The sequence below is a fragment of the Physeter macrocephalus genome, chromosome 6, assembly GCF_002837175.3.
Source record: "Physeter macrocephalus isolate SW-GA chromosome 6, ASM283717v5, whole genome shotgun sequence".
In the NCBI taxonomy this organism is placed as follows: Eukaryota; Metazoa; Chordata; class Mammalia; order Artiodactyla; family Physeteridae; genus Physeter; species Physeter macrocephalus.
The window spans coordinates 42,963,190-42,977,601 of record NC_041219.1 but is presented as its reverse complement, the minus strand read 5'-3'; the positions used below and the strand labels follow the sequence as shown (position 1 = coordinate 42,977,601).

The window sequence follows — 14,412 nt, the reverse complement described above, 5'->3', positions numbered from 1 at the left end:
GAGCCATGGCCGCTGAGCCTGCGCGTCCGGAGCCTGTGCTCTGCAACGGGAGAGGCCACAACAGAGGGAGGCCCGCGTACCACAAAAAAAAAAACACCTCTGTTTTCTCATTACCTAAGGTAATGGCGCCTAAAGCCCCATTTCCACTTCCACCCCTGTTAGAAATGCAGGAGGGCTTTTGTTGCACTGTTGTCTGTGATGCAAAAACTGGGTACACCCAGAAGCCCACGAGGGGCCTGAACGGTGAAACTGGCCGTGTGTATCCTCGCCTGGGCTGCACTACAGCAGCTAAAAGGACAAGGACGCTGCCTGTGCCCAGGGGGACAGATAGCCAAGACACTCAGCTCCAGGGTTTGTCGTCTCCCAGGAGGTAACTCTGCCCCTAGGGAGAAAGAAGCCACCATCCTGTACCTTGTCATCCATAGCGGTGCGTGTGCAGAAACCTGTCGAAAGGGGCCAGGAGGGGACCACAGGCTGAGAGCGGCGGTTACTGCTGTGTGGTTTAGGACGGGGGTTGCAGCGGCTTCCCTCTCTGTTTGTATTGTTAGAATACGTAATGTTGTACTACTCTTGTTATTAAGGACATATTTCAAAAAAGATAAGAATAGGGGGCTTCCCTGGTGGCACAGTGGTTAAGAATCTGCCTGCCAGTGCAGGGGACATGGGTTCGAACCCTGGTCTGGGAAGATCCCACATGCCGCGGAGCAGCTAAGCCCGTGCGCCACAACTACTGAGCCTGCGCTCTAGAGCCCGGGAGCCACAACTACTGAGCCCATGTGCTGCAACTACTGAAGCCCGCGCACCTAGAGCCCGTGCTTCGCAACAAGAGAAGCCACCGCAATGAGAAGCTGGCACGCCACCAGCTAGAGGAAGCCCACGCGCAGCAACGAAGACCCAACTCAGCCAAAAATAAAATAAATAAATTTTAAAAAAAGAGAGAGATAAGAATAACGCATATCCAGGAAAACCTGGGTATCCTGAAATGACAAAGAAAAAGTAAAAATTACTTGGCCTGTTACTAAAAAGAAATATTACCACATTTTGGTTAACGTCCTTTCAGGATTTTTTCTTTATGTTCACGTTACCTTAAAAAAATTAAAAACGGAATATTTCGTGGTGTAACTATAACCGTTTGCTTGGGGTTCGCGTGGCTTAAATTTTTTGCCTCTGCGTGACTCCGCAGAGAACATCTCACGGAGGCCTCCGGCCTGGCCACTCATCATTTCCTTCCTTGGTGTTCCTCAGCGTGGCCATGAGCTTGGCCAGCTGCTCTTTGCATCCCGACCTGGGATGCAAACGCCGGGTCGAGGGTTCACGGTTTTTCATGTTTCCGCCTGTGAGGTCGGCTGGTCACTGGAGAGGCTGTGCGCGCCTATGTCCCCCAAGCAGCCCGTGACCTGGGGTCCCGTCTTGCAGGTGGATTACAAAGCTGACGAGTGGCTGATGAAGAATATGGACCCGCTGAATGACAACATCGCCACGTTGCTGCACCAGTCCTCCGACAAGTTCGTCTCGGAGCTGTGGAAGGATGGTACGCCCTTGGCCCTCACCCCGCCTCCCGGTGCCCCTGGCTGGGCCTCTTCCCTCCACAGCAGCGGGCCGAGCCCAGGACGTGGACCGGTGGGTTTGTGACCGCTTAGCACCCGGGAGCCTGGGCTCCTCCAACCCTTATGGTCACCCTGCCCTTGAGCCCCGAGTATCCTTGAACGTGCTGTGCAGCCATTTGCTCTTGGGCAGAGGCTTCCCTAGGCTCCGCGGCCACAGACAAGCCCTTTCTAGCGCGCGGGGGGTCACGTGATGGCCCAGCGCCCAGGTTCCCATCCCACTCCTTACTTCCTCCCTGCTTCTCCCTGGTAGCTGGTAGCTCTGGAAGTCGTTCTTTTCCTTGTCTCTGCTGGTCTCTCCTCCCTTCTGCCTGGGTTTTGCTTTAACCTCTCTGTTGCAGAGATGCAGAGCACCCAGAGAGCCTATCTCTCTCAGCGCTTTCCTACCCTCCTCCTAGAACCAGGTGACCGGCTGCCGGTGCGGCGTCCGTCCATGTGTGGTGCATCCAGGGCTGCATGACGGGCGCTTCTGCCGAGCCTTCTCTTCCGTGGCTGCTCCTGCCTGACTGTGCCCCTTCCCCGGTCTCGGCCCCGGGCTCTTGGGAGGCCCCTTCCCCGTCCCCATCGCCTCCAGGCCTCCAGTGGAAAACCAGGCACATCAGGGCCGTGTTTTGATACTGACACTTCTTGTTAGATCTTAAAAGGAAAAGAAATCATTTTACAATCTATATCCCCTTCAGAGCTCCCGCTCGTGAAGGCGGCGTCTCATTGATTGGATGGCTGCCGTGTCTCAGCACGAGGTGCTGTGCGCACTGCTGTTATGTGTTCGTGTGTCTGTGCGTGCGTGTACCTGTGTGTATGCAGCAGTCACCTGCTCCTCCTGGGCCAGGCCTTCCGGGGGCAGGCACACTTACATGAAACGGCGAGTTGTTACGGGGCGTATTTGACCTCACACTGGGCAACCTGAGTGGCCTTCGCAAGCCACCCCCCTCCCAGGACACCTTTGGTGGCCAGAGGGGCCCTGCGGTGGCTGCATGAGGTCCAGATGCCTCCCGTTTTAATTGAGGGGGTTCTTCGGGTCCATCCTCACTCCCAGCTTCCCTCTTGAGCAACAGTCCTTCGTGTTGCCTTCAACAAAATAAGAGATCTGGCCACAGAGGAATAGGAAACCGACTTTGTCACAGAATTCTTAACTTTTGCAGCCAGCAATGGAAGCTTTCAAATTTAACATTGGCTCTTGCTTAAGACTGGCCTCAAATTGCTGGCCACTTAGGTTGGGTTTGTTCATTGTTTTGTTTTCGCCTGGGAGGAAGCAGTTCGTTTCATTGTTCTGGGCGGGAGCCACGGTGATGAGGGCGTCTTCCTTGGAGAGTGGGCTTAGATGATAAAGACCCCTGAGCTTGGAGACCAAGGGAGACAAGAGGGAGAAGGCGCCTTGGCCTTTGGGGTAGAGTCACTGGCAGTAGTGGTTGTCTGGAACTCTCTGCTCCGATCCCATTCCTGCCGCGCTAGGTCCCTGATGTAGAGAGCCCTGCGTGGGGCTGTTGCAGACAGAGAGGGACTCGTCCAGAGTCCTGCAGGCGACGGCAGAGTAGCTTTAGAGCTCCTGCCTTCTGACTCCTAGCCCAGTGCTCTCGGGTAAAGGTCAACGTGAACTCAGGATGCTGAGTTTTTCATTTCATCTGGGATCCGAGGACTACAGGTTTCCTGTAAGTCAAGTTGAACACCTCTTCAGAGCCAGGCAAGTGGACGAGCTTGGGTCGCCACTCCAAAATGCGTTATTAGGTCTGTTTTGTTTGTTTGTTTTTTTCCAGTTATTCTCATAGCAAAGGGTTGTTATTTACCAGCCATCACGACACTCACCAAAAGGCTACACAGCTCCTATCAACTTATCTGAATCGCAGCTATTGTGAAAGGGGATTCTGGTTTTTTGGGGGTTTTTTCAGAGTATAATTGCTTTACAATGTTGTATTAGTTTCTGCCGTACAATGAAGTGAATTAGCTATATGTATACATGTATCCTCTCCTTCTTGGACCTCCCTCCCACCCGCATCCTCCCCCCCATCCCCCCCCATCTAGGTCGTCACAGAGCACTGAGCTGAGCTTCCTGTGCTTTATAGCAGGTTCCCACTAGCTAGCTGTTTCACACATGGTAGTGTATAAATGTCAATCCTAATCTCCCAGTGTTAGCTCTGTCGTATCTCTGGGTTAGGAGCTTCCCAGGGTGGCTGAGATAAGTGACGTGGATGTGGAGTTAGCCTTCACGGGTGCACGGCTCCCCTCCGTGGCTCTGTACTCTTTCCAAACCCTTTCCTCCTTTCTGCTCCTTGCTCACAAGGTCACCTTCGCTCAACATTTGGAGATGACTTTAGCCTGCTGTGGAGACTCCAAGTAGAAACAGTCTGCTGTTCCGTAGTCTCCTCTCTTTCTGTCCAGATTGTCTGTCTGTCTTTCCCGCCCCTCCGCCCCCACCTGGACCGCCGGATACTCACGTGCTTCTGCGTGCTCTCTGCAGTGGACCGCATCATTGGCCTGGACCAGGTGGCCGGCATGTCAGAGACGGCGCTGCCAGGGGCCTTCAAGACACGCAAGGGCATGTTCCGCACGGTGGGGCAGCTGTACAAGGAGCAGCTGGCCAAGCTCATGGCCACGCTGAGGAACACCAACCCCAACTTCGTCCGCTGCATCATCCCCAACCACGAGAAGAAGGTGCAGCCACTCGGGGGCGTGGCGCGGGCCGGGCACACGTGCGGGCCGCTCCACCCCTGTCTGTCTCCCTGTGCAGAAACTCTGTCCCCTGCCGCACACAGCGGCCTCGGTTAAGTTCCCCGGCGGGGTGGCTCAGGCGCCCTTAGGGGATAAGCTGCCTTCGTAGCCTGTGTTTCTGCCTCTCCCGACCTGGATCCCGTAATTAACTGGGCTGTCAAAACCTGTGGGCAGCAGCGACTCCCAACTCCCTTGGGGGCTTTAGCCCTGTTTCATGCAGAGGGGGCTGCCCCTCTCTCCATCAATTCCTGGGCACAGAAGTAAGAGCAGGCGCGTGTATTTTCTTCCCTAGGCTGGCAAGCTGGACCCCCATCTGGTGCTGGACCAGCTGCGCTGCAACGGGGTTCTCGAGGGCATCCGAATCTGCCGCCAGGGCTTCCCCAACCGCGTGGTCTTCCAGGAGTTCCGGCAGAGGTGAGCAGGGCCCCCCGGTAGGGGAGCCGTTTCCTCATCCACGTTGAGTTCCGGCCGGCTCCTCACACGGTTCTCCGTGCCACCGTCTACGTGAGGAGGGATTTCTCTGTTTTGTTTCTGAAACAAAAGTTATCTCGTTGGCTTTCACTCCTAGTCACTTTGGGAGCCTGGCGCTGTTTGCTACGGTTAGAGGAGCTCTGAAAAGAAATTAAAGGGGGATCAGCCTTGGGTATTAAAGGAACTTGATGGAAATGGAAGTTGCTGTGTGTGCAGAGGGGGGCAGCAGTGACACCGGCTTCTTTGCTGAGTGACTGTGTTTGGTGCCAGTCTCTGTGTTGATGCAGCCCTGAGTTTAATTTCGTGGACCACCCCGTCGATTGGTGGTTCCCTGCAGCAGCTCAGTGAAGAGATGGGCTTCTGGGGTTACAGACGCGGATGCTGGGTGATTAGCAGTTAGTGATTAGCAGTTAGTAAGCCCGCTGCAAAACTCACCCTTGAGTGAATGAAACAGTCCGACGTGAGTATCCATTCACTTTCTGGAAAGCAGCAGGCCTTCCTTGTGCCATTTAGCCCAAGGAAAGAGCAGGGCGGGATTCACCGAATGTCCCCTTTCCTTAGGAGACTCTGTGGGGAGAATTCTGCATCTGCTACACCACAGGGACGACCCTAATCTCTCACGTATATTCCAGGCCACACGGAATCCAAGCTAGGGCTAAACTGACCTGGCTGCCCTTTTCTTCCTCAGATACGAGATCCTGACACCAAATTCCATTCCTAAGGGCTTCATGGATGGGAAGCAGGCGTGTGTGCTCATGGTGAGTTGAGCTGCCGTCCCCGCCTCCTGTGTTGGGTGACGACGTGTGGCGGCTGGGCACCCATGTGGCCAGCGCCCCTGTGATTGGACGGGGTCCTTTGGTTCCGTTGGCACCGTGCTCTCTCGTTGCTCCAACAAGCCAGTTCTGACTCTGCCAGGTGCCCTGAGCGGCAACCCCCTTAGCCCTCGGTGGGGTCAGGACAGCGTGTGGGAGCTGGGTGGGGAGGAGGAGGAGGCCAGAGCCGCGGCGTGGCAAGGCTGTGGTGTGAGACGGCCTCCTCCTTTTGGGCACATTCTGGTTCTTTCTTGCACACTCCTGCTCCGATCTTCACATGCAGTGTGGTCGGCGGGGCAGCTCGCCACCAGGGCACCACGACCAGCCCAAAGCCGCCGGTGTCTGAGTTTCTGGACCTTTCCTCTCTTTCCCTCAGCTCTGAACCAGTGCCTGACGGGCAGTGGGTACTGGATTCTGCATAGTGAATGAAGGCCCTGTGGTGACCCGGTGGCCGCGCTGAGGCTGTACCCACCCAGTCGTTTTTCTGCTTTGCAGGCAGGCGTCCCGCTGGGTCTGACATGTCCAGAGTCAATAGCCAGCACCTCCTGCTTGCTTTACTTCGCGTTCTTTCCAGAGAGTCAGCAGAGGATGGGCTGGGCTTCGGGGTGGGAGAGGAAAGAGAAAAGGGAAGAAAAATTCAACACCTGCTCTGGGCAAAGCAGCGCATTAAGGGACAAGGAGATCGGGGCTAGAAAAGGAGGGAGAAGACACAGCTCCCTGCTCTCCGATGCTTGTCACCTGGCAGAGAGGAGGTGTGAAGGATGGAGGGTGTGCCTCCAGCTCGTGTCTGGGCCTCTGTTTCTCCGGAGACTGAGTTAGCTGCTGGCCAGTGAGGGGTGTCCCCACTTCCAGCATAAGCAGGTCCCCTCCGTCCAGCCCTGCAGGGAAGATGGGCAGCTTGGGCTCTTCATGCCGGCAGGGAGGTGGGGCGCATGGCCGGGGGATGCCCACGTGGCCCCACCTGCCCTGGTCTTCCCTTTGCACAGGGCCTCTTCCGGGCCTGCCGGGTCGTTCGTGGACACCAAGGCCCCTAGCTCCCACTTACCCTATTCTAGGCTCTGCCTCTTGGAGCTTATTCTAAATCCCAGTGGGCTTAGTAAGAGAGCCTAGTTACTGTTACCAAAACAGCCTGGTAATGGTAATGACGGCTAAAGCCCATTTGGCACTGGTCACACGCTTGACCCTGTGCTCTGTGCATTCTCTTGTTTGACTCCCACGGCTCTCCTAGAAAGGAGGTGCTGTTATTTGCTTTGTTTGTTAACTTTTCTTTTAATTAAAGAAACCATTATTCCCATTTTACAGCTGAGGAAATATGGGCTCACAGAGGTTAAGGCCTAGGGTCATCTAGTTAGTATTTGATCCTGGCCTAAGCTGGAGTCTGTGCTGGGCTTGGACAAAACAATGATGCTGGGCCACCTCCGCTTGGAGGGTGACCTGACTGGGCATTTGTAGAGCGTGACTGCAGCGTGCGGGGCGGCACAGAGGAGGAAGGGGAGACCTCCAGGGTCCCTTCAGGGCCGAGATTCTGTGCTTCTCTGCAAGTCTGACTCGTTACCTGCCCCATGCCGGCCCCCACCAGCCTGCTCCCCAGCGTGCCCCCAGCCCCGCTTTCCCTGCGCCAGGAGAAGGCTGCCCGCAGAGTAGCAGGACTGGCCCAGGCTCCAGGCCCCTCCCCCGTCCTTGGCCTTGCTCCCGGGCTCCGCAGGGGTGGCAAGGGGTAAGTGGCCAACTCTCCTCCATCTAGATCAAAGCCCTGGAGCTCGACAGCAATCTGTACCGCATCGGCCAGAGCAAGGTCTTCTTCCGGGCCGGCGTGCTGGCTCACCTGGAGGAGGAGCGGGACCTGAAGATCACGGACGTCATCATCGGCTTCCAGGCCTGCTGCAGGGGCTACCTGGCCAGAAAGTGAGTCCTGGGACGCCCACCCCACCCAGCCTGCCCCTCACTCGGGCCCTCCCAGCTCTCCTGTAGCGGAGGACACTGAGGAAGCGGTGGCCTGGGCGCCCTAATGCCAGTCAGGTGTCGCCCGGGGAGGCCCCCGTGGCCTTCCCTGCCCTCCTCCTTCCTGGATTTCTGCCTGAGGTTTAAAGTGAGCTGGTGGGAGGGGTGACTGTGCTTGGATTTGCTCGTCACGAAAGCTCCTGCCACCGCTATTCCTTCCTGTGTCCCTCATGTAAGAATGACACCCAGAGCCGGCTGTCCCCAGAGGATGCCGTGCTCCCAGAGGAGGAGGCCATCCTTGAGTCCTGAGCAGCTCCTGTGGGGTCAGGGGCTGACTTGCTGCAGGAAGGTGGGGGGGGCAGCTGCACATCTGTCCCCTGAGCCCTCCGTGTCTGTGCTCAGGGGTGTCTGTTCCAGCCTGAGATCTGAGCGCTGGGGGACGCAGCATGAGTTTGTGGTGTTTGGACAAATGGACCTGTGTAGGACATCAGCTGCTGACGTTCTCCCTGTAAACCAACGCCACAAGATCGTGGAGGGCACCAGGGTGGGGAGCTGCAGTCGATAGATGGACTTGATGACCAGGGCTCACACTTGACTCGGATCTGTGGTGACCTCACTCGCCCCTGAGTGACCTCGGCCCCAGGCACCCTCTGTGAGGTCACCCACAGGATTCAGCCCGAAGCTGACCTCCTTCCCACCACGTCTGTTTCGTGGTGGCCCCCGGCAGGGGTCGGTCCCTCCGGGAAAGCCTCCACGAGGGAGGTCAGGACTGTTGGGAGGGAGGTGTGCCATCCCCCACCTGGAGGGCTGACTGTGACCCTGGCCCCACAGGGCCTTCGCCAAGAGGCAGCAGCAGCTGACGGCCATGAAAGTCCTGCAGAGGAACTGTGCCGCCTACCTCAAGCTGCGCAACTGGCAGTGGTGGCGACTCTTCACCAAGGTGGGTGTGGAAGGGCCTCCGCGTGACACGGGGCTGAGCAGGCCTCACGCTGGCCTCCTGCAGGGCTCAGGCCCTGGGGCTGGCACTTTGCCTTTGCGTCCCTGTGCCCAGCACGGGAGCCCGGGATGATCCTGCCCATGGGGTCTAGAGGGGTGTGAGCCGGGGGCGTGTGTCCGGCATGGACGGCCACGGTGCTGCAGGCTGGGCTAGGGCGGCTCCAGGGGCGGCTCCCGGGATGTCAGGGCCCAGCCCGCCCACCGCGGTTCCACGGGGCGACAGTGCTGCCCACCCAGAAACCACGGGCAGGTCAGAATCTGCACCTGGCTGGATGGGTCCTCCCTGGCCTTTACAAAAAATTCGTTAATTATTAAAGTTGTTCAGGCTGCTTTTGTTTATGATAAGTAATCTGTGGTAATTGCGAAAAGTTAGACTAACCAAAAGGGTAAACAAGAAAATAAAAATTCACCTATAATCCCTTTATCCTTGTGCCACCGTCGATATTGAATAGATGTTTCCATATTTAGTCTGCTTTAAAAAAAATTGTTTTTCACTCCTGGTAAATCTCTGCTGTGTAAACCACACACGTTCTTACGTGGCTGAGCTTTGACTTGTATAAACAGTCATGTACTTTGCGTTTTGCATTTAAAATTCCTTCACGAGCATCATTTTTAAAAAGTCAGCATACTGTTCCTTAGAGATGTTTCATAATTTTTCTGGATATTTTTTCCAGCAGTGGATGTTTATCTCTCTCTGAAATTTTCACTGTTATAAACAATGCTGTCCTGAACATCTTCATGCACACATAGGGGAAGTTTCCCTGAAATGTAATTAGTGGGTCAGAGGCCTATGGCACACAGTACCAAACTGATTTCCAGAAAGATCGTACCCATTTGCACCTCCTCTGCCCTGCGTCCTACCTGCCTCTCACTCTCATGAGCTTGCGCTTCCACGGGTGAGGGGAAAGCCCCACGGCTCTCAGCCTGGACAGGCGTCTTCCCCTGAGCATGTTTCCTCCTCAATCTCCTCTCCTAGGTGAAGCCGCTGCTGCAGGTGAGCCGGCAGGAGGAGGAGATGATGGCCAAGGAGGAGGAGCTGGTGAAGGTGCGGGAGAAGCAGCTGGTGGCTGAGAGCAGGCTCTCAGAGATGGAGACCCTCCAGTCCCAGGTGGGTGTCTGCAGTCTCTGCCCAGGCAGTGCTGCCACCTGCTGGCAACCGTTAGGCGAGGCATGCCTGGTTAATTTCTCTGCAGACCCTGTTCGGGGTTTTGTGATGTAGGAAGGCTACCCCATGGGATGGAAAGCTCATGAGTGTTGGGTTCAAGGCCCAGCCCCTCTCTGAGCCTGTTTCCTCGGGATCTTGATGTACATCTCACGGAGCGGTGGTGAGGGATGGTGGACGTGACGTTTAAACATGCGTGGCAGCTTGAGCGCCCTGAGATGGAAGCTGCTCCCATCAGCAGGGCTCTCCCTGCAGGAGCCTGCACTGGAGACCAGCTCTCCTGTGGGTACAAGTGGCCCGAGGCGGCTGTAAGAGCTCACATTTCCCACGTGTTCTCCCAGCTCATGGCTGAAAAGTTGCAGCTGCAGGAGCAGCTCCAGGCAGAAACGGAACTGTGTGCCGAGGCCGAGGAGCTCCGGGCCCGCCTGACCGCCAAGAAGCAGGAGCTGGAAGAGATCTGCCATGACCTGGAGGCCAGGGTGGAGGAGGAGGAGGAGCGCTGCCAGCACCTGCAGGCTGAGAAGAAGAAAATGCAGCAGAACATCCAGGTGCCCGGAGGAGGGGCAGGGCCGGACCCCAGGCATGGGGCGGGGGAGGGGGTGTGTGGGGAGCAGGGGCGCCACAGGTGCCATGGGGGGACAACCTCTGTCCTGGGGGCAGCCTTGGAGATGTGTTCTCTTTGGGGCATTTTTTTTTTTTTTTTTTTTTTTTTTTTTACGGCCGTGCCGCACGGCTCGTGGGATCTTAGTTCCCTGACCAGGGATTGAACCCAGGCCCATCGGCAGTGAGAGCTCGGAGTCTTAACCACTGGAGCACCTGGGAATTCCCTGGGTGGTTATTTCTGACACGTGTGTGTCAGGTGCCTGTTAGCGCTGCCCCACTGAGCGTCAAGGCCACTTGTAATTTCCCTCCTCCGTCCTCACTCTGGCTGGTCTGAGGAGCGGAGGGTGGATGCTTGCTGGACGAGGCCCCTCAGAACACGTGACCCTGTGACTGGACTGGGGTTCTTGTCCCCGCACCCCAGTTTTAAATACATGACCGCACACGTGGGGGCCGGGCCCCAACCCAGTTGCTCAGGCGTTGCCCTGGCTTCACGTTAGGAACTGGAGGAGCAGCTGGAGGAGGAGGAGAGCGCCCGGCAGAAGCTTCAGCTAGAGAAGGTGACCACTGAGGCCAAGCTGAAGAAGCTGGAGGAGGACCAGATCATCCTGGAGGACCAGAACTGCAAGCTGGCCAAGGTGGGGCGGCAGCCCGGCAGTCGGGGCACGGGGGCGAGAGGCTGGGGCAGCAGCTCCAGGCTCAGGGCTGCGGCTGGGTGTCCCTGTCAGCATCCGCCTGGCCACAGGTAACAGCTGGGAGGCCAGTTAGAGGAGAAGGAGAGACAAGGTCAGGATGCTGACCTCCATCTCCAGAGGATGGGGGTGGCCAGGTTGACAGGGCAGGACGGCTGCCCGGGACCCTGTGATGTGGGGAGTTACGCTGGCTGTGTGGCCGCCGCTGTGGGATTAGGACTCCTGTGGTGGCCACACAAAGCAGAAAGTGAGACGAGCAGGGGCACTTTGGGGGGTGAGGAAGGGGGAGGTCGAAGGCATGGAGAAGGTGGCGCCATCCCGCCTGCCCTGAATTCCCTCACTGTCACCTGGTGACTCTTCTCACCTGAGCAGAAAGGGGTGACGCAGGCCTAGGAAGGGCTTGGGCACCCCCTTTATGGGTCCCAAGGAGGCTTACCCAGCTCTTGCAGGGGAGCTAGAGACCTTTCAAAATGACTCCTTTGATCTAGGAAATCCTAATGAACTTGACCAGGTGTTTAAGGCCCTGCCCCGCCATTCAGTCCTCAATGTCTGGGTGAGTCGTGCCTTGAGGAGAGCTGGCGTGTTCTGCGCTCAACTGACTTTAAGCTCTGACCCACCCTCGCCCCCCAGGAGAAGAAGCTGCTGGAAGACAGAATAGCCGAGTTCACCACCAACCTAATGGAAGAGGAGGAGAAATCTAAGAGCCTGGCCAAGCTCAAGAACAAGCACGAGGCAATGATCACCGACCTGGAGGGTAAGGGGGTGGCGGCAGGAATGGTCGGACTCGGGATCGCTGGAGTGTCCCCTGCTCGGGGGCCCAGCCTGGGCCTCGCTGCCAGGAGCTGGAGTGCCGGCCGGGTCTCCCACTCGCTCTGTGCAGGCGAGGCTGGGGTCTGTGGTATCCGGCCACTGCCCTCGAGACATGGGCGTCAGCGCCCGCTCTCTGTGGAGTCTGGACCTCCAGGCACTGGTTGGAAGGGCCGCTCCCCCAAGTGACGAGTGTTGAGAATTGAGCTCTGGCGTTTCTCTCCTGTCGCGCACCATGCGTTTCACAAGCTTCTGAGACTTCCTAGGAGCTTCTAGTTTTGACTGCGGCTCTGCCACTTACTAGCTGTGTCATCTTGTACCTATTAATCTCCATGAGCTTGAGTTTCTCTTACCTCTAAGGGGACACAGCGAAAGGGTGAGTGTGAGGACTGAACTAAATAACACGCGTGGACGTGCTGTGTGTGTTGTAAGATGCCGGGCAGGTATCGCGAGAAGCCATTGCTTCACGTGGGGCAGGGAGACAAATCTCGCCTCCGTCTCTCTGTGCCCTGGGATCCGTGGTGGCTAGGAGGATGGCACAAGCCCAGGTCTGTGCTGTCTGGGGACCCCTTGTCCGCCTGCCCCTTGAGAGGAGTGGAACAGGAGGCAAGGGGAGCCCAGACCACCGGGGGGCGCTCTGAGCTCCAGCCAGAAACCACTGCTCCCTCTGTGGAGACGTGGGGCAGCCCGGTGCGCAGGGCAGTTGTCAGTGCCCAGTGGACGTAGGGCTGAAACCATCTGGGCTGGTCACTAGGAGAATTTTCCCATCTTGGTTTCTTGACCCCTCCTGGGTTAAGGTGTTCAGGCCATCAAGGGGAAGAGACGTCCTGACACAGAGATCTCTTCACCTGGGAATAGTCTGAAGGACTCCATCATCCAGGAGGTCTTGGAGCAGCAGGCCTGCTGGATTGGCAGACGTGAAAGTTTGACACTAACAAGTGCTGCCAAAGATGTAGAACGGTCAGAACACACACACGCTGCCAGTGGGAGTATAAATTGGTAGACGGTTTCGGAGAACAATCTGCCAGTGCCTAGTGAGGTTGAAGCTTTGCCTGCAACCCATCCCTCTTGTCCATGTGCGTTGAGAATCACGGGCAAGAACGCTCACAGCATCGTGGCTCAGGAGGGCACACAGCTGTAGGCTGTGCCCATCTATCCTACAAGTGTCCATCAGCTGTAGGATAGACAGATAAGTTGTGGTGTGTTCATATGGTGGAATACACAGACAGACGTCCAAATGGGTCGATTACAGTGACACTTACGTTGCTAAATCTCAAGATCTTAATGTTGAGCGACAAAGGTAAGATGAGGAATAAGAGTCGCCAGCCCTTACTGCGCACACTCTATGGGCAGGCACGGTTCCAGGTGCTTTCAGATACCAACACATTTGAGCCTCCCAACAGCCTAAGGAAGTAGCTTGTCTTATAGCCTTACTACTCAGATGAGGCACAGAGAGGTAAGGACATCATCTAGGTGACATCATAACAGGAGTTGTAAAGCCCATTGGACTCTGGCCCCGCTGTACCATCTCCGTAGAATTCATATAGGACAGATCCCTAATGTAAGTTCAGATTCATGCAAGACTAAACGTTATAATTTTTAGAGAGGCAGACATGGTGGAGCCTCAAAGGGAAACGAGGGAACTGTAAACATGAACTTTGGGGAAATAGTTCCCTTGGTGGGAAGGGTCAGTGGGTGGGGTTGGAGAGACAAGGACTTGGAAGCTTATGGTGACGTTCTTTCCCTTCATCCAGGAGTTGGGTGTGAGTGTGAATCGTGATCATTTAAACAGCACAGATGTTTTGTAACAAATATTTGGCATTTTATGTAAGATTTGAAGACAAAGACAGCTCTGTAGCCACTGAGGGGTCTGTTCGCATCTCTCCATTCTTCCTTCTCAGAGCGCCTGCGAAGAGAGGAGAAGCAGCGTCAGGAGCTGGAGAAGACCCGCCGGAAGCTAGAGGGAGACTCCACGGACCTCAGTGACCAGATCGCCGAGCTGCAGGCTCAGATTGCTGAGCTCAAGATGCAGCTGGCCAAGAAGGAGGAGGAGCTCCAGGCTGCCCTGGCCAGGTGAGGGCCAGGGCATCAGCCAGTGCCCGCACTCTCAGCGTGCTCCCTGCTGTGGTCCTCGGTGCATCAGTGAACTGCGGGCACGTGCTCCGCTGTTGTCTTGGAAGCTAATTAATGACAAAACATTTTCTCTTCACTAAAAGTGCAGGCTAAGGCTTCTCTGTCATTTGTAATCCCCCAAAAAATTCATCCACAACCCTAGTCATCCAATCATAGCAATTCTTTCCTTTCCTTTTAAAAATTTCATGGCTACAGGCATGCTTTTTAAGAATAGATTTTATTTTTCCAGGCATATTTAGATTCATAACAAAACTGAGCAGAAGTTACAGCAAATTCCCAAGTCCCCAGGTGAACAGCCCTCCTCATTAGCAATCTCCCCCACAAGAGTGATACATTTGTTACAATTCATGAACGTGCACTGACACATCATTATCACCCAAAGTCCGCAGCACATTTTTATTTCTACTTAGTTGCTGTAATCATCGACTGTAGCACTTTTTTTTTTTTTTTTTTTTTTTTTTTTTTTTTTTTTTTTTGTGGTAGGGGTG

The 14,412-nt window shown here is 55.8% G+C and overlaps 1 protein-coding gene across 1 annotated transcript in view; it reads left to right on the top strand.

Moving 5' to 3' along the window:
* MYH9 (myosin heavy chain 9) overlaps positions 1-14,412 on the top strand; it is a 94,552-nt gene that overhangs the window by 65,679 nt on the left and 14,461 nt on the right. The window contains exons 15-25 of the mRNA XM_024127308.3: positions 1,417-1,531; positions 4,060-4,253; positions 4,603-4,724; positions 5,470-5,539; positions 7,338-7,498; positions 8,366-8,474; positions 9,507-9,638; positions 10,034-10,240; positions 10,793-10,930; positions 11,615-11,738; positions 13,693-13,864. Coding sequence (XP_023983076.1) covers positions 1,417-1,531; positions 4,060-4,253; positions 4,603-4,724; positions 5,470-5,539; positions 7,338-7,498; positions 8,366-8,474; positions 9,507-9,638; positions 10,034-10,240; positions 10,793-10,930; positions 11,615-11,738; positions 13,693-13,864 — 1,544 coding nt within the window. The remainder of the gene's footprint in view (positions 1-1,416; positions 1,532-4,059; positions 4,254-4,602; positions 4,725-5,469; positions 5,540-7,337; positions 7,499-8,365; positions 8,475-9,506; positions 9,639-10,033; positions 10,241-10,792; positions 10,931-11,614; positions 11,739-13,692; positions 13,865-14,412) is intronic.